The sequence below is a fragment of the Odontesthes bonariensis genome, chromosome 2 (assembly GCF_027942865.1).
Source record: "Odontesthes bonariensis isolate fOdoBon6 chromosome 2, fOdoBon6.hap1, whole genome shotgun sequence".
In the NCBI taxonomy this organism is placed as follows: Eukaryota; Metazoa; Chordata; class Actinopteri; order Atheriniformes; family Atherinopsidae; genus Odontesthes; species Odontesthes bonariensis.
In genome coordinates, this window is record NC_134507.1 from 1,521,182 (window position 1) to 1,539,450 (window position 18,269).

Below are 18,269 nucleotides of genomic sequence, written 5' to 3' on the forward strand. Positions count from 1 at the left end.
GAGACTTGTTCCTCTGAAGCACTTTTTCTTATCGGTGGCTCTGAAGCAGCAGCTCAGAACGACCCAGAATCACCTGGAATCCTCCAGATTAAACCACGTAAAACACACCTGTTCCGTCTCTGAGCTGCTGGTGTTTGAGCCTCTTTCTGCTCGATGCGTTTATTGTCTGGCTACAAGCTCAGGATTGTTCATTTTGGACTCACTGCCACCCAAACTGTGTCTGTGGAGCTCCAACTGATACATGTGAAAGAAATGTGAAAGAAATGTGAAAGAAATGTGAAAGAAATGTGATCTGAAGCCTAAGGTTGTAATATCTCTGGCTGATGTGATTAAGACGTGTTGGTTTCTCTTTGTTTGCATAAGAATAGGAAACATCTGTCTTTCTCTGCTTTTCCCTCAAGTTTCAAACCTCTGGGGTCTTTTTTAATTTCCCACCCAGAAAGTGAGAAATAATGACCTAAAGTCAAAGAAAACAGAGAAATGTTTGGTTTTAATATGTGAGAGCGGTTGGAAGATTTACCTCCTGAATCAGTTTATGTGTGGATGGATGGATGGGTGGATGAGTGGATGGATAGGTGGATGGATGGATGAGTGGATGGATGAGTGGATGGATGGATGGATGGATGAGTGGATGGATGGATGAGTGGATGGGTGGATGGATGAGTGGATGGATGGATGGATGAGTGGATGGATGAGTGGATGGATGGGTGGATGGATGGATGGATGGATGAGTGGATGGATGGATGGATGGATGAGTGGATGGATGAGTGGATGGATGGATGGGTGGATGGATGGGTGGATGGATGAGTGGATGGATGGGTGGATGGATGAGTGGATGGATGGATGAGTGGATGAGTGGATGGATGAGTGGATGGATGGGTGGATGGATGGGTGGATGGATGAGTGGATGGATGGATGGATGGATGAGTGGATGGATGGGTGGATGGATGGATGGATGGATGAGTGGATGGATGGGTGGATGGATGAGTGGATGGATGGGTGGATGGATGGATGGATGATGAGTGGATGGATGGATGGATGGATGAGTGGATGGATGGGTGGATGGATGAGTGGATGGATGGGTGGATGGATGGATGGATGGATGAGTGGATGGATGGGTGGATGGATGAGTGGATGGATGGGTGGATGGATGGATGGATGATGAGTGGATGGATGGGTGGATGGATGAGTGGATGGATGGGTGGATGGATGGATGGATGATGAGTGGATGGATGGATGGATGGATGAGTGGATGGATGGGTGGATGGATGAGTGGATGGATGGGTGGATGGATGGATGGATGGATGAGTGGATGGATGGGTGGATGGATGAGTGGATGGATGGGTGGATGGATGGATGGATGGATGAGTGGATGGATGGGTGGATGGATGAGTGGATGGATGGGTGGATGGATGGATGGATGATGAGTGGATGGATGGATGGATGGATGAGTGGATGGATGGGTGGATGGATGGATGGATGATGAGTGGATGGATGGATGGATGGATGAGTGGATGGATGGGTGGATGGATGAGTGGATGGATGGGTGGATGGATGGATGGATGATGAGTGGATGGATGGATGAATGGATGAGTGGATGGATAGGTGGATGGATGGATGAGTGGATGGATTAATGGATGATGAGTGGATGGATTAACGGATGGATGGATGAGTGGATGGATGGATGAGTGGATGGATTAACGGATGAGTGGATGGATTAACGGATGGATGGATGAGTGGATGATAGGTGGATGGATGGATGAACAAATGATTGGGTGGATGGATGGATGGGTGGATGAGTGGATGGATGAGTGGATGGATGGGTGGATGGATGAGTGGATGGATGAGTGGATGGATGGATGTGTGGATGGATGGATGAGTGGATGGATTAACGGATGGATGGATGAGTGGATTGATGAGTGGATGGATGGATGAGTGGATGGATGGATGAGTGGATGGATTAACGGATGGGTGGATGGATGGGTGGATGAGTGGGTGGATGAGTGGATGGATTAACGGATGGATGGATGAGTGGATGGATAGGTGGATGGATGGATGAACAAATGATTGGATGGATGAGTGGATGGATTAACGGATGGATGGATGAGTGGATGGATGAGTGGATGGATGAGTGGATGGATTAACGGATGGATGGATGAGTGGATGGATGATTGGATGGATGAGTGGATGGATTAACGGATGGATGGATGAGTGGATGGATGAGTGGATGGCTTAATGAGTGGATGGATGAGTGGATGGATGGATGAACAAATGATTGGATGGATGGGTGGATGGATGAGTGGATGGATGGATGGATGAGTGGATGGATGGATGGATGAGTAGATGGATGAGTGGATGGATGGATGAACAAATGATTGGATGGATGGGTGGGTGGATGGATGAGTGAGTGGATGGATGGATGGATGAGTGAACAAATGATTGAATAGATGAATGAACAGATGGATGAACAGATGGATAGATTAATAGATGAATAGATGGTTTGATGGATGGATGAATAGATGAACAGATGAATGAATAGATGGATGAATAGATGAATAAATGGATAGATGGATGAATAAATGGATAGATGGATGAATAGATAGATGAACACATGAATAGATGGATGAACAGATGGATAGATGGATGAATAAATGGATAGATGGATAGATGGATAGCTCACAGATGAAATCCCTGATGTTGAATTAATACTGAAAAAGACTGAAAGTGTGTGCAGTTAAACTCTGAAGCTAATCTAGCTGCTGATGTCGTCTGTCTGCAGGCTGTGAGCTTTACGCCTTCTGCGGCGCCCTCTTTGGGATCTGCTCCATGATCACGCTGACGGTGATCGCCATCGACCGCTACTTCGTTATCACGCGACCCCTGACCTCCATCGGCATGCTGTCGAAGAAACGGGCCCTCGCCATCCTCACGGCGGCCTGGGCCTACTCCTTGGGCTGGAGCCTGCCGCCGTTCTTCGGCTGGAGTGAGAAAACACACACCGGACCACTGGTTCATAGCTGAAGTCATTCAGGGGCTGTTTTCACATGTTTTATATGTTCAAACCATTTTTAAGGAGTGTAAAAGTTTATGTTGCTGCTGACTGACCCTCTGTTGTCCTGCAACTGCTTCATTTGGCAGCCGATTGAAACATGTATGTGATGGTCCTTGGGGATCATTTTAAAAGGGGACAAAAATGTCCCTTTTCAGAAATTAAGGAGTTTTTTTTTTTTTTTTTAAATCGGGCATAACAAAAAAATTAAAAATCCCTAAAAATCAATGTTGTTGCTGATCATTGACATATCCCAGACCATAATTATCCCTACTCAATAATTCCACTTTGCATTCCATATTTTGAAAATAATGGCACCTAAAGGCTTAAAATGTCCCCTTTTTAAAATGATCCCCAAAACATCATATGTTAATATTTTTTTCCACTTTTTTTTCATAAATCTTTTATTCCACTTCAGTTCTGATCATAACCATTGAAAACTTGGTGGTTATGATAATTCCACTTTGCATTCCATATTTTGAAATACTGGCACCTAAAGGCTTAAAATGTGGGCTTAAAAGTTCAAATTGGTATTTAAAGGGTTAATTTTTTTGAAAATAATTGAAAACTTGTGAGCTGTCACCTTACCATGGTGGGGGGGTTTGCGTGCCCCAATGAGTCTGGGAGCTATGTTGTCTGGGGCTTTAAGCCCCTGGTAGGGTCACCCATGGCAAACAGATCCTAGATGAGGGACCAGACAAAGAACAGCTCACAAGACCCCTATGATGAGTGATACTTTTGGACACCGTGTTCCCTTGCCCGGACGCGGGTCACCGGGGCCTCCCCCTGGAGCCAGGCCCAGGGGTGGGGCCCGCCGGCGAGCGCCTGGTGGCCGGGTCTGTGCCCGTGGGGCTCGGTCGGGCACAGCCCGAAGAAACGACACGGGTCCCCCTTCCTACGGGCTCACCACCCGTGGGAGGGGCCATGGGGGTCGGGTGCAATGTGAGCTGGGCGGCAGCCGAAGGCGGGGACCTTGGTGGTCTGATCCTCGGCTACTGAAGCTGGCTCTTGGGACGTGGAACGTCACCTCTCTGCTGGGGAAGGAGCCTGAGCTGGTGCGCGAGGCTGAGCGGTTCCGGCTAGATATAGTCGGACTCACCTCGACGCATGGCTTGAGCTCCGGAACCAGCCTCCTCGAGAGGGGTTGGACTCTCTTCCACTCTGGAGTTGCCCGCGGTGAGAGGCGTAGAGCAGGTGTGGGCATACTTATTGCCCCCCGGCTGTGCGCCTGTACATTGGGGTTCACCCCGGTAGAAGAGAGGGTAGCCTCCCTCCGCCTTAGGGTGGGGGGATGGGTCCTGACTGTTGTTTGTGCTTATGCACCGAACGGCAGTTCAGAGTACCCACCCTTTTTGGAGTCCCTGGAGGAGGCACTAGAGAGTGCTCCTCCGGGAGACTCCCTCGTCCTGCTGGGGGACTTCAATGCTCACGTGGGCAATGACAGTGAGACCTGGAGGGGCGTGATTGGGAGGAACGGCCCCCCCGATCTGAATCAGAGCGGTGTTTTGTTGTTGGACTTCTGTGCTTGTCACGGATTGTCCATAACGAACACCATGTTCAGGCATAAGGGTGTCCATATGTGTACTTGGCACCAGGACACCTGAGGCCGCAGCTCGATGATCGACTTTGTGGTCGTATCGTCGGACTTGCGGCCGTATGTCCTGACATTCGGGTGAAGAGAGGGGCGGAGCTGTCAACTGATCACCACCTGGTGGTGAGTTGGCTCCGCTGGTGGGGGAGGAAGCCGGTCAGACCTGGCAGGCCCAAACGTATTGTGAGGGTCTGCTGGGAACGTCTGGCGGAATCCCCTGTAAGGAGGAGTTTCAACTCCCACCTCCGGCAGAGCTTCAACCATGTCCCGGGGGAGGTGGGGGACATTGAGCCCGAATGGTGTCCCGGGGGAGGTGGGGGACATTGAGCCCGAATGGGCCATGTCCCGGGGGAGGTGGGGGACATTGAGCCATGTTCCATGCCTCCATTGTTGAGGCGGCCGACCGGAGCTGTGGCCGCAAGGTGGTCGGTGCCTGTCGTGGCGGCAATCCCCGAACCCGCTGGTGGACCCCAGTGGTGAGGGAGGCCGTCAAGCTGAAGGAGTCCTATCGGCCTTTTTGGCCAGTGGGACTCTGGAAGCAGCTGATGGTACCGACAGGCCAACCGGAACGCGGCCTCGGCGGTTGCTGAGGCAAAAACTCGGGCTTGGGAGGAGTTCGGGGAGGCCAGGGAGAACGATTTCCGGACGGCCTCGAGGAGATTCTGGTCCACCATCCGGCGACTCAGGGGGGGGAAGCGGTGCACCGTCAACACCGTGTATGGTGAGGGCGGGGCTCTGCTGACTTCAACTAGGGACGTCGTGAGTCGGTGGGGGGAATACTTCGAGGGCCTCCTCAATCCTACCGACACGCCTTCCAATGAGGAAGCAGAGTTGGGCCTCCCATTTCTGGGGCTGAGGTTGCCGAGGTGGTCAAAAAGCTCCTCGGTGGCCCCGGGGGTGGATGAGGTCCGTCCTGAGTTCCTCAAGGCTCTGGATGTTGTGGGGCTGTCTTGGTTGACACGCCTCTGCAGCATCGCGTGGACATCGGGGGCAGTGCCTCTGGACTGGCAGATCGGGGTGGTGGTCCCCCTCTTTAAAAAGGGGGACCGGAGGGTGTGTTCCAACTATAGGGGGATCACACTCCTCAGCCTCCCTGGTAAGGTCTTTTCGGGGGTACTGGAGAGGAGGATCCGCCGGATAGTCGAATCTCGGATTCAGGAGGTGCAGTGTGGTTTTCGTCCTGGCCGTGGAACAGTGGACCAGCTCTATACCCTCCGCAGGATCCTGGAGGGAGCATGGGAGTTCGCCCAACCGGTCTACATGTGTTTTGTGGACTTGGAGAAGGCGTTCGACCGTGTCCCTCTGGGACTCTTGTGGGGGGTGCTCCGGGAGTATGGAGTGCCGGACTCCTTGATATGGGCTGTTCGGTCCCTGAATGACCGGTGTCAGAGTTTGGTCCGCATTGCCGGCAGTAAGTCGGACATGTTTGCTGTGAGGGTTGGACTCCGTCAGGGCTGCCCTTTGTCACCGATTCTGTTCATAATTTTTATGGACAGAATTTCTAGGCGCAGCCAGGGCGTTGAGGGGGTCCGGTTTGGCGACCTCAGAATCGGGTCTCTGCTTTTTGCGGACGATGCGGTTCTGTTGGCGTCGTCGGGCCGTGACCTTCAGCTCTCACTGGAGCGGTTCGTAGCCGAGTGTGAAGCGGCTGGGATGAGAATCAGCGCCTCCAAATCTGAGACCATGGTCTTCGGCCGGAAAAGGGTGGAATGCTCTCTTCGGGTCGGGAATGAGATCCTTCCCCAAGTGGAGGAGTTCAAGTATCTCGGGGTCTTGTTCACGAGTGAGGGACCAATGGAGGAGATTGACAGACGGATCGGTGCGGCGTCCGCAGTGATGCGGGCTCTGCACCGGCCCGTCGTGGTGAAGAAGGAGCTGAGCCAGAAGGCCAAGCTCTCGATTTACCGGTCAATCTATGTTCCTACCCTCACCTATGGTCACGAGCTGTGGGTAGTGACCGAAAGAACGAGATCGCGAATACAAGCAGCCGAAATAAGTTTCCTCCGCAGGGTGTCTGGGCTCTCCCTTAGAGATAGGGTGAGAAGCTCGGTCATCCGGGAGGGGCTCGGAGTAGAACCGCTGCTCCTCCGCATCCAGAGGAGTCAGATGAGGTGGCTCGGGCATCTGGTTAGGATGCCTCCTGGACGCCTCCTCGGTGAGGTGTTCCGGGCCCGTCCCACTGGGAGGAGGCCCCGGGGAAGACCCAGGACACGTTGGAGAGACTATGTCTCTCGGCTGGCCTGGGAACGCCTCGGGGTCCCCCCTGAAGAGCTGGAGGAAGTGGCCGGGGACAGGGACGTCTGGGTCTCTTTGCTCAAGCTGCTGCCCCCGCGACCCGATCCCCGGACCAGCGGCAGATAATGGATGGATGGATGGATGGATGGATGGATGGATGGATGGATGGATGAAAACTTGGTGTTTATGATCAGAACTGAAGTGGAATAAAAGACACACCGAATACACAATAAAAGAAAACACACCGACACACACCGGAGAAGTGACCCCTGACATGTTGGTCAGCGCTGCTCACTGATCTATATTATAGGGAATTATTCACTGAGTCTGGTCCTTTCTTTCTTTAGCACGTTTCTTGTGTTTACCTTGAAGCCACCAATGAAGCAGACATGATTCTGTTCTGTTTCTGTCATCTGATCCACAATAAAAACACATTTCGGACCTCACACTGTGGGGAATCTCCTCTGCTGTGTGTGTCCTGCTGTCTTTTATCTGCACCGATTCTTATCTAACTTGTTGTTCAGCTCAGGTTCGCTGCCTGTGGAGAAAATGTGCACGAATCCCACGAGCGGTAGCCTTTAGCAGCTCACCTTTAGCAGCTCACCTTTAGCAGCTGACCTTTAGCAGCTAGCAGCTCACCTTTAGCAGCTCACCTTTAGCAGCTCACCTTTAGCAGCTCACCTTTAGCAGCTCACCTTTAGCAGCTGACATTTAGCAGCTCACCTTTAGCAGCTCACCTTTAGCAGCTCACCTTTAGCAGCTAGCGGCTCACCTTTAGCAGCTGACCTTTAGCAGCTGACCTTTAGCAGCTCACCTTTAGCAGCTAGCAGCTCACCTTTAGCAGCTCACCTTTAGCAGCTCACCTTTAGCAGCTGACATTTAGCAGCTCACCTTTAGCAGCTCACCTTTAGCAGCTCACCTTTAGCAGCTAGCGGCTGACCTTTAGCAGCTGACCTTTAGCAGCTAGCAGCTCACCTTTAGCAGCTCACCTTTAGCAGCTGACCTTTAGCAGCTGACCTTTAGCAGCTAGCAGCTCACCTTTAGCAGCTGACCTTTAGCGGCTCACCTTTAGCAGCTGACCTTTAGCAGCTAGCGGCTCACCTTTAGCAGCTCACCTTTAGCAGCTGACCTTTAGCAGCTCATCTTTAGCAGCTGACATTTAGCAGCTCACCTTTAGCAGCTAGCGGCTCACCTTTAGCAGCTGACCTTTAGCAGCTAGCAGCTCACCTTTAGCAGCTCACCTTTAGCAGCTCACCTTTAGCAGCTCACCTTTAGCAGCTAGCAGCTCACCTTTAGCAGCTGACCGTTAGCAGCTAGCAGCTCACCTTTAGCAGCTCACCTTTAGCAGCTCACCTTTAGCAGCTGACCGTTAGCAGCTAGCAGCTCACCTTTAGCAGCTCACCTTTAGCAGCTAGCAGCTCACCTTTAGCAGCTGACCTTTAGCAGCTCACCTTTAGCAGCTGACCTTTAGCAGCTGACCTTTAGCAGCTCACCTTTAGCAGCTCACCTTTAGCAGCTCACCTTTAGCAGCTGACCTTTAGCAGCTGACCTTTAGCAGCTCACCTTTAGCAGCTAGCAGCTCACCTTTAGCGGATCACCTTTAGCAGCTAGCAGCTCGCCTTTAGCAGCTCACCTTTAGCAGCTAGCAGCTCACCTTTAGCGGCTCACCTTTAGCAGCTAGCAGCTGACCTTTAGCAGCTGACCTTTAGCAGCTGACCTTAAGCAGCTGACCTTTAGCAGCTCGCCTTTAGCAGCTCACCTTTAGCAGCTAGCAGCTCACCTTTAGCGGCTCACCTTTAGCAGCTAGCAGCTCACCTTTAGCAGCTCACCTTTAGCAGCTAGCAGCTCGCCTTTAGCAGCTCGCCTTTAGCAGCTCACCTTTAGCAGCTAGCAGCTCACCTTTAGCGGCTCACCTTTAGCAGCTAGCAGCTCGCCTTTAGCAGCTCACCTTTAGCAGCTAGCAGCTCGCCTTTAGCGGCTCACCTTTAGCAGCTAGCAGCTCGCCTTTAGCAGCTCGCCTTTAGAGGCTCACCTTTAGCAGCTAGCAGCTCGCCTTTAGCAGCTCACCTTTAGCAGCTAGCAGCTCGCCTTTAGCGGCTCACCTTTAGCAGCTAGCAGCTCGCCTTTAGCAGCTCACCTTTACCAGCTAGCGGCTCACCTTTAGCAGCTAGCAGCTCGCCTTTAGCAGCTCGCCTTTAGCGGCTCACCTTTAGCAGCTGACCTTTAGCAGCTCACCTTTAGCAGCTCGCCTTTAGCAGCTAGCAGCTCACCTTTAGCGGCTAGCAGCTCACCTTTAGCAGCTAGCGGCTCACCTTTAGCAGCTCACCTTTAGTGGGCTCACCTTTAGCAGCTCACCTTTAGCAGCTAGCGGCTCACCTTTAGCAGCTGACCTTTAGCAGCTAGCAGCTCACCTTTAGCAGCTCACCTTTAGCAGCTAGCAGCTCACCTTTAACAGCTAGCAGCTCGCCTTTAGCAGCTAGCAGCTCACCTTTAGCAGCTCACCTTTAGCGGCTCACCTTTAGCAGCGTGTGATGCGTTTCTGAACCTTTCCCCCGTCAGGCGCCTACGTCCCAGAGGGCCTGCTGACCTCCTGCACCTGGGACTACATGACCTTCACCCCGTCGGTGCGGGCGTACACCATGCTGCTCTTCATCTTCGTCTTCTTCCTGCCGCTCTTCATCATCATCTATTGCTATGTCTTCATCTTCCGCGCCATCCGATCAACCAACCGGTCAGTTTGGCAAAAGATGTTGAAGTTTTTGTTCATTTTTAGGCCCTTTAATGGATGTTTGGATGTTAATGTCACCACCTGTGTTCACATGTGTGATTATTGTAGCTGTTATTGTCTGATGTGTGGTGGGGGAGCCGGCAGGTAAATCTCAGCGTGTTTGTTTCGTTTCGTTTGCAGGGCGGTGGGGAAGATCAACGGCAGCGCTCGGGACTCGGTGAAGAGTTTCCACCGGCTGCAGAACGAGTGGAAGATGGCGAAGATTGCTCTGATCGTCATCCTGCTCTACGTCATCTCCTGGTCGCCGTACTCCACCGTCGCCCTCACCGCCTTCGCCGGGTAAAACTTTATTCATCTGGAGCTCCTCTGATGTCCGCAGACTTTGATCCTTATTGATCCCAAACGAGCTAACGTTAGCTGGGACACATTTAAAGGGACATCCCATATCAGCAACATCATTTCTGAACATCTTCTTACCCCCTGCTGCGTCCTGTGAGCAGAGTTCCAGCCTCGTTTTGGTGTTGATGAAGGTAGTCCGGCTAGTTGGCTGGGGTTTAAAAAATAAAGCGTTTTGCTTCTCAGAACAATATGCGTTCAACAGAGTAATACATTTGCATCACAAAATGGTTCTCCAGGAAAAAGTCAGACCTCACAATCGCTTGGCCCTATTTTCTCTCCCTTCGTATCACTCCCTGCTGCCGCCTGCCGACAGCCGCGCCTGTTACTGTGTTTGCTGCTCGGAAGCAGGGGACTACTCGCTCTGTACAGCACGCAACTCGCATACTAACTCAAGAGTTAGTATGCGAGTTTGAGTAAGCGAGAAGTTCCCGGATGCATACTAGATTGGCTGAAATGTTGGGTATGCATCATGAGGTTACTACTCATACTCAAACTACCCAAGATGCAACGTAACTCGGGCAGGAGCGATGAGTATGGTAGTATGCAGTATGGAAGTATGTCGTATGGGGTTTCGAACACAGCCAATGTTCATAAACGATATTGATAATATGGGATGTCATACAGCTTCATGTCAAGAGGCGAACTATCCCTTTAACACAAAAAAACACTGAATTTAGTGTTGTTTAGAAGTCTGAGAGCTGAAAACAGCAGATAATCAGATCTGAGGGGTTAAAATGATAAACGGTCATCAGACCGGTTTCTGTTAGCATGGAGGGGGCGGGGCTAATCTCAGTTTTAATAAAGTAACTTTACCTTTAAATACTTCCATTAATCCAACTTGACAACAAGTTGGTGACTTTTTCCACTGGGTTGATCAACTTTTAGACCTTTGGTGATTTATTTATCGACATTAGCGACTGGCTAACCTTTGGCTTCCCTGTTCGGTGCACCTTTCTTTAATCCGTGGAGCTGATTCAGAGTTCAAACTTTGTGATCTCTGGACACGTTTGTTCAGGTGGAAATCAAGAAATGGATTAAACTTCCTCCTCCTTTTCTCCATTGTGTTCCTGCTCTGCATCCTACTACTACCACCACTACTACTACTACTACTTCTACTATTTCTACTACTACCACTACTACCACTACTACTACTTCTACTATTTCTACTACTACTACTACTACTACTAGGTGGAAGTTAGAAAGGTTTATGGACAGAATGCACCCGGTGAATGGTTCTCCACCAGGTGAACTGACAAACTGTTTCTGTTTCCGGCTGCAGGTACGCAGACATGCTGACTCCCTACATGAACTCGGTGCCCGCCGTCATCGCCAAGGCCTCGGCCATCCACAACCCCATCATCTACGCCATCACACACCCGAAGTACAGGTGACCGCCTACAGGCCTCTGGGCCAACATTAAAGCGTTTCAGTACCATCCCTGTTCCGTGTTCAGCTGCTGCTGAGTCGTACAAACTGCTGCTGCTCTGCGCTGTTTAACGGGATCACAGCTCAGTGAAGCGTCCAACCTTTGAAGCTCCGCCTCCAACTGGCTGAAACAGTTAACCTGGATGGGAACTGGGCCGCACGGAATGAGACGCCTAACGTCTCTTAACCTGACTCTGAGCGTTGCTTTGATTCTTTGATGTATTATTGGATACAGATTATTACTCCTTTGGGGCGTCTTGGGGCGTCTTTAAGGCGTCTTTGGGGCGTCTTTAAAGGACAAGACCGGTTTTTTGACATTGGGCCCTTGATTTCACATTATAACATGATGTTCTACTCACCCCTGCTTGTTGTTGGTAATTTGGAGCTGTTCCGAAGATATTCGAGAGGTGTCTGGCTGCTCTCTTGAGATATTCGGCCATGAAACGGTTTCCTATGGGCAAGCTTATACAGGCACAAACTATGATGTTTATAATTTATTAATTACTGTACACTAGCACTGATAACGTGGAGGTGCGTCGCTTACTTAAAAAAATCCGGGTTACTGTAATTTTGAATTTTTGTCGTAAAGTGGGTGTTACTGACGTCATCATCGTGCTACTACCACAGACAAACACACACAGACCAACAACAAGCAGGGGTGAGTAGAACATCATGTTATAATGTGAAATCAAGGGCCCAATGTCAAAAAAACGCTCTTGTCCTTTAAGGCGTCTTTGGGGCGTCTTGATGCATCTTTGGGGCGTCTTTGGGGCGTCTTTGGGGCTTCTTTGGGGCGTCTTTGGGGCGTCTTTCAGGCGTCTTAGAGACGTCTTTGGGGCGTCTTTGAGGCGTCTTTGGGGCGTCTTTGAGGCGTCTTTGAGGCGTCTTTGGGGCGTCTTTGTGGCGTCTTTGAGGCGTTTTTGGGGCGCCTTGATGCATCTTTGAGGCGTCTTTCGGGCGTCTTTGGGGCATATTTGGTGCGTCTTTGGGGCGTCTGAGTCCATAAGATGTTGATCAACATTCAGTCCACCTGGCGCTAAAGTCTGGGCCTCTCTCTGTAGGCTGGCGTTGGCGAAGTACATCCCATGTCTTGGTACCCTGCTCTGCGTCCACCCTCGCGACCTGCGTTCGGCCAGCAGCAGCTTCACATCGACACGCCGCTCCACCGTGACCAGCCAGAGCTCCGACATCAGCAGCCAGTACAGGAGACGGAGCACCGTCAAGTCCCGCCTCTCCTCCGCCTCCGACAGCGAATCGGTGAGCTCCAAACTGCTCCTGTTGTGATGTAAAACCGAACTCTTCCACGACGTTGGTCTGATGGCGTTGTGGTTCACCTCTGCAGGGTCTGACGGACACGGAGGCCGATCTGTGCAGCCTGGGCTCCCGGCCGGCCAGCCGCCAGGTTTCCTGTGACATCAGCAGAGACACTGAGCTGCCCGACTTCCAACCGTCCTCCAGCTTCAAGTCCAAGATCAAGAACCACGACTCGGGCATCTTTGAGAAGGTAAAGTCCCGTCAGAGTCCACTCAGCTGCTGTGATTAAAGTCTAATTCATTGAACTGTTGGTATTTAGATTAGCAGGATGTTTTCTCTGTTATTTTGGGCTCATTTTATGTTTAATGTGTCTCCTCCAGACGTCCTTTGACACCATCTCGATGGGAGGAGTCAGCGAACGCAGCAGCATCCCAAATGTGAGTTCTGTGACTGTTTCTGAGCGTCTTTAAGTCGCTGATGAGCTCAAGTTTTAAATGGATCCAGCTGTTGTCCACATCTGTATTCAACCATGTCCCTTTGTGGACATTTTGTGTCTTTGTAGGCGTTCTTGTGGTTGTTTCCTGTAGCTGTGATGAGTCTTTCTTCTGATCTTTTTCCACACTGCAGCTGTTTTTTTTGTCTCTTTTTGAATGCTTTGAGCATTTGTTGTTTCCCTTTGAGTTGTTTATAGTTTATTTGTGGACTTTTTGCACATGTTGATGGCTGTTTTTGTCTGGCTTTGCAGCACATTCTGTGTCTCTGTGTTTGTTACCACAACTTGCTCATCAAGTCAACATCTCACTCCAGACTGGAACATTTCCAAAGGCCTTAAAAACTGCTGTCATTAAGCCTCTTCTAAAGAAGAGCAGTCTGATGCCACAGTACTGAACAACTACCGGCCCATATCAAACCTGCCATTCTTAGGCAAAGTCCTAGAAAAAGTTGTATACCAACAGCTTAGTGACTTTCTCCTGTCTAACAATGCTTTTGATACTTTCCAATCAGGCTTTAGGCCCCACCACAGCACTGAGACAGCTCTGATCAAGGTGACAAACGACATCCGCCTGAACACAGATGCAAGTAAAGTCTCAGTCTTAGTTCTGCTGGACCTGAGTGCTGCCTTTGACACAGTTGACCATGCGACCTTATTACAGAGGTTAGAAGACTGGGTGGGAATCTCTGGTCGTGCTTTAAACTGGTTCAATTCCTATCTGGAGGACAGGAAATATTTTGTTGAAATTGGTAACCGTGTCTCAGACCAAATGGCTATGACCTGTGGGGTTCCCCAGGGGTCAATCCTGGGACCCGTATTGTTCAATCTGTACATGCTTCCACTAGGCCAGCTAATACGCAGCTATAATGTGTCCTACCACAACTATGCAGATGACACTCAGATCTACGTGTCACTGACGGCAGGAGAACACGGGCCTGTAGATACACTGTGTCACTGCATGGAACAGATCAGTGTGTGGATGCAAAACAATTTCCTCCAGCTAAACTCAGACAAAACTGAAATCATTGTGTGTGGCCCACAGAAACAAAGAGAAAGTGTTATCAGTCACCTTGAGACTCTCTCTCTAAAACCTAACTATCAAGTTAGAAATCTCGGGGTAATATTGGACTCAGACCTGAATTATTAGTCTGAGTATTGAGTCTTTTAGGCGTCTTAAGTGGCCGTCTGGAGCAGCCGTGCAGCTCACTCCTCAGTCGCCTCTCAGACTTTGTGCTTCAGTGAAATAAAAGTTAACCATGACCAACTTTCTCTCTGACAGAACGCAGATTTCATAGATGGACACATGACGAGAGGCGCGATCGGTCGAATCCCGAGCATCGTCATCACCTCTGAGTCCAGCCCCTTCCTTCCCATTGGACGGACTGGTTCTCGCACCACCCGACCCAAGACGGCCAACAGCAACACGGGGGCGGGGCCTGCGTAGAGCTCCGCCCCCCTTTTCAAACCGATGCAGCCGTGGGACCGGCTCACTTCCTGTCAGAGCTTTTATTTCTCAGAAACAAACGGAGCCAACAGAAGAAGGAGATTATAGATTTATTTTTAATGTTTTTATTTCCTGTTTACTCGGATTTAGACGGATTTGGAGCCAACTTTCCAAACAAAAGAGCAACGATCAGCATTCAGAGCAACTCAACACATTGTGTTAGTTCTTTCCTGCATCCCACCATCACACAACTGTTGGTGTTCTTTGGTCTGTCCTTGGTTGGTCGTATTTAGTGATTCGTCTGTGAACTTTCCTGTTTGGGATCTTGTTTTTAGCTGTTGCCTGTTTCAGCCTCTGGAATGATGTGAAAGGTTAAACATTTTCTGCTTCTGAGAGCAAAGATCCCACCAGTGACACACTTCTGTTTGAAAGCCAAAGAGTGGACAACCAAATCCTCCAAACAGCTTGGATCTCTCCACGTGTCGAGGTGGAGAACTCTTCATGTCCGGATGCAAAAATCTTTGTGTTTGTATCAGTGCTAAACTCATCTGTGAAAAGATAGAAATGTGTGAAAAAAAACAGGATTCTGTTATTTAAACCTTTGAGCTTTTGGTGGAGAGCAGATGTAACAGATTAGTGGCTTTTAGGTCATGATGATTCTGCTGCATGATGGGAAAATACAGACAGTTTTATACATAATACAGAACTGAACAGAAGTCCTGATCAGCCTCGTTTCTGTGACCTGAAGCCATTTAAAACTGGATCTTTAGGCACTTTGTTCCCAGCAGCCTGTCACACATTCTCAGACAAGCAACAAAAAATTATTAGATTTTTACATTAATTTACTCAAATAGTGGCCTAAAATGAACAGAAACAGACATTTAATTATCATTTCTTGTATAACAATTAATTTCCAACTACATTTGTATGACTTTGACAGCCATATTAAGTATTTTATGTGGGTTTTTGAAGCATTTTTGTCATGAGACGCCTCTTATTTCTTTATATTTTGCATCCAAGCAGCTTAAGTGATCTTCAGCAATAGTTTCAACACTTTCTGAAGGTTTTTCATCGTTTTTCTTTGGACATTTTCTGCCTTTTTCCTCATTTTCAGTCCATTATTTCTTCATTAAGCCACTTAACTCTGAGCTATGAAGCATTCAGGCAGGAAAAAGGCTCCTAACTCAAGGGATGAACCAGTGTTGTGTCCAATTTAGCAAAGAAGCCGTTTTAAACTGGATCTTTAGGCACTTTGTTCCCAGCAGCCTGCCACAGAGACACATCATTTGTTCCCATTTCTTTAGCTGCATCTGTGAAAAACAGCTTCATAGTTTCAGCTTTTTTGTACATTTACGTTAAAACTGCTTTCAGTTACCAAAAGAGTCAAATTAATATAAGAAATTCAGTTTAAAAAAAATCCTAATCCCAAAATAATGAACGTTATCACGTCTAAAAGTAGGAAAGTAGGAAAAAAACAGACAATAATAAGAATTATATGTTATTCAACATCAAGAAAAAGTAAATAAGATTCAATTTTAAAGCTTAAAAAAGGAATATAAGATATAATTGGATATTGGAACATGTTTCAGTGAATCTCTGCAGCTGTTTTTATATAAAACATAAAGAAATGAAGCTGATCAGGACCTTTACTGGATGAAGTTTATTATCAGCAACAACCTAATTTAACCCAGAAACGACAGCATCGTTGAGCTGTAGCTCATCAGATAACATTAGCCTGAACCTAAAATGATTTTAACCTTTTAGAAACCGAACTGTCAGGTTCAGGTACTGAGATAAAAGAAGCCACATGGTGCTTTGTTCAATCCTTGTGGTTGTGATTAAGCTGGAGTAGGGAAGCAGTTTAATTCTGTTTCCAGTCTTTATGCTAAGCTAAGCTAAGCTAACAGAGAGGCTGTTCAATCACAATCGAAAGGATTTTTCTTTGTTTTATGTCAGAAGGCCTGTGGATGCACTTTGCTTCAGAAACCAGATATATTCAGTGTTATTTCTCTTTAAAGGTTTACTGGAGTTGTTTCATTTGTTTTCTCCTGTTTGTGTCGCTCTTTTCCTCCTTATCTGAGCTGGATTTTGCTACAGGAGGATGTTGTTGAACGTGATTGTGACATTGCTGATGTTTGTTCAGGGAGTTAAAAGGGACATAACTATTAGCTGTAACGCAGCTTTGGATTAGCCAGCCTGACACGTTGGTTTGTGGGAAGCTGGCTGTACTTTCCCAAAGAATTTAAATGTTAAATAACTTTTAAACAAGTTGTTATCAAGTCAGTGAACCAAACTGAATGAAGCTCGATCAACAGAAAAACAGGAAAGGCTGCTTAACTGAAGCATTCGCACGCAGGCTAACGCTAAATGAACATGTTACTAAAATGTTATAGCTAGGGCATTAGCATTAGCACTAGCTAAAACACAAGCTAAAAAATTATTGTTAGCTAATCCTAATTTCTTACTTTGCTAGTAAAAAACACATTTCTTTAGCCACTGAGTTTTTTGGTAAAATGATGATTAATAGCTATTTGCTATTAAATGGAAGGTCTGATGAAGCATTAGCTCCTGGCTGGTCTGTAGCCATTCATCCATGAATCCAGCTAAATCCCCACAAGTGTCGAGTTCTTATTTAATCTATACAAACCTTTGTGTCTGAGATAAACAGGTTGATGTTCAAATATACTGAATATAAATGTGTGTTTGATATATTCTTGTGTATTAAAGTTTTTGCTCTGAGAAGCTGATGTTTAAAACGGAAAGGAAGATTATTTATGTACGTTTCTTGTTTACCTCAGTGTTTCTCTCTTTTATTTTTCTAAATAAATATTATTCACTGTGCAGCGCCACTCATGTGTTTTCACCACTGCAGAGGCCACATTTTACATGTTTCTAACATCAACCTCAACATAAAAACACTCTCAGGTGACGAAAGTTTTAATGTTATTCAGGAGTTACTTTAATCTCTGGGATATTTCATCATTTTAATCTTCATCAGGTGGTCTGATGAGAAGTTTTTCTTTTATTCCCCCAAAGCTGAAGCAAAAAACACCTCAAATATCAACTTTTTTTGTTCATTAGTGAAACCTGAAACGATTAATCGCATTTGTACGCAGAATCCAAAAATGAATCCAAAAGTAGCGTATAGCTTTTAGCATTTAGCTTTATTTTAAATGTGCTGCCATATGAATGAAAGTGCCATAACATTTGTTGTGCAAACACACTTTTAACATCAGCATCTTTCTGTAGTTTTTATGTAGAAGCCTCGCTCCACTGTCTGTTTCCTTGAATGACTTGCTGCTATCAGTTGTGTGTTTTGCCTTTAAGTGATATTTTAGACTGGAACTACTACGCTGAGAAGACAATTCAACTTGGCAGAGTTTACAGATGACTTTGGTTCTGTCGACTCCGCCGTCTGGAAGAACTTTAACATGAAAATGGCCGAGTAAAAGTTCCGTACCCTTCTCCATGTTTGGTGGATCCGCCGATTACTTTCTTTTCCTGTTCCACAGCAGACAGCAACAGACTTTTACAAAATAAAAGCCTGTGAGCAACAGACTTTTACAAAATAAAAGCCTGTGAGCAACAGACTTTTACAATAATAAAATAGATCATAAAACAGGGATGGTCCGTGGCGTAGTGGGTTCAGCG

General features: G+C 48.0%; 1 protein-coding gene across 1 annotated transcript in view; it reads left to right on the top strand.

Moving 5' to 3' along the window:
• The window catches only part of LOC142399042 (melanopsin-A-like), a 40,349-nt gene extending 25,398 nt beyond the window's left edge, over positions 1-14,951 (top strand). Inside the window, exons 4-11 of the mRNA XM_075483409.1 lie at positions 2,780-2,983; positions 9,435-9,606; positions 9,784-9,942; positions 11,282-11,389; positions 12,489-12,684; positions 12,770-12,931; positions 13,062-13,118; positions 14,454-14,951. Of these exons, the coding sequence (XP_075339524.1) occupies positions 2,780-2,983; positions 9,435-9,606; positions 9,784-9,942; positions 11,282-11,389; positions 12,489-12,684; positions 12,770-12,931; positions 13,062-13,118; positions 14,454-14,618 (1,223 nt within the window). The 3' untranslated portion in view covers positions 14,619-14,951. The remainder of the gene's footprint in view (positions 1-2,779; positions 2,984-9,434; positions 9,607-9,783; positions 9,943-11,281; positions 11,390-12,488; positions 12,685-12,769; positions 12,932-13,061; positions 13,119-14,453) is intronic.
• Positions 14,952-18,269: the final 3,318 nt, after the last annotated feature.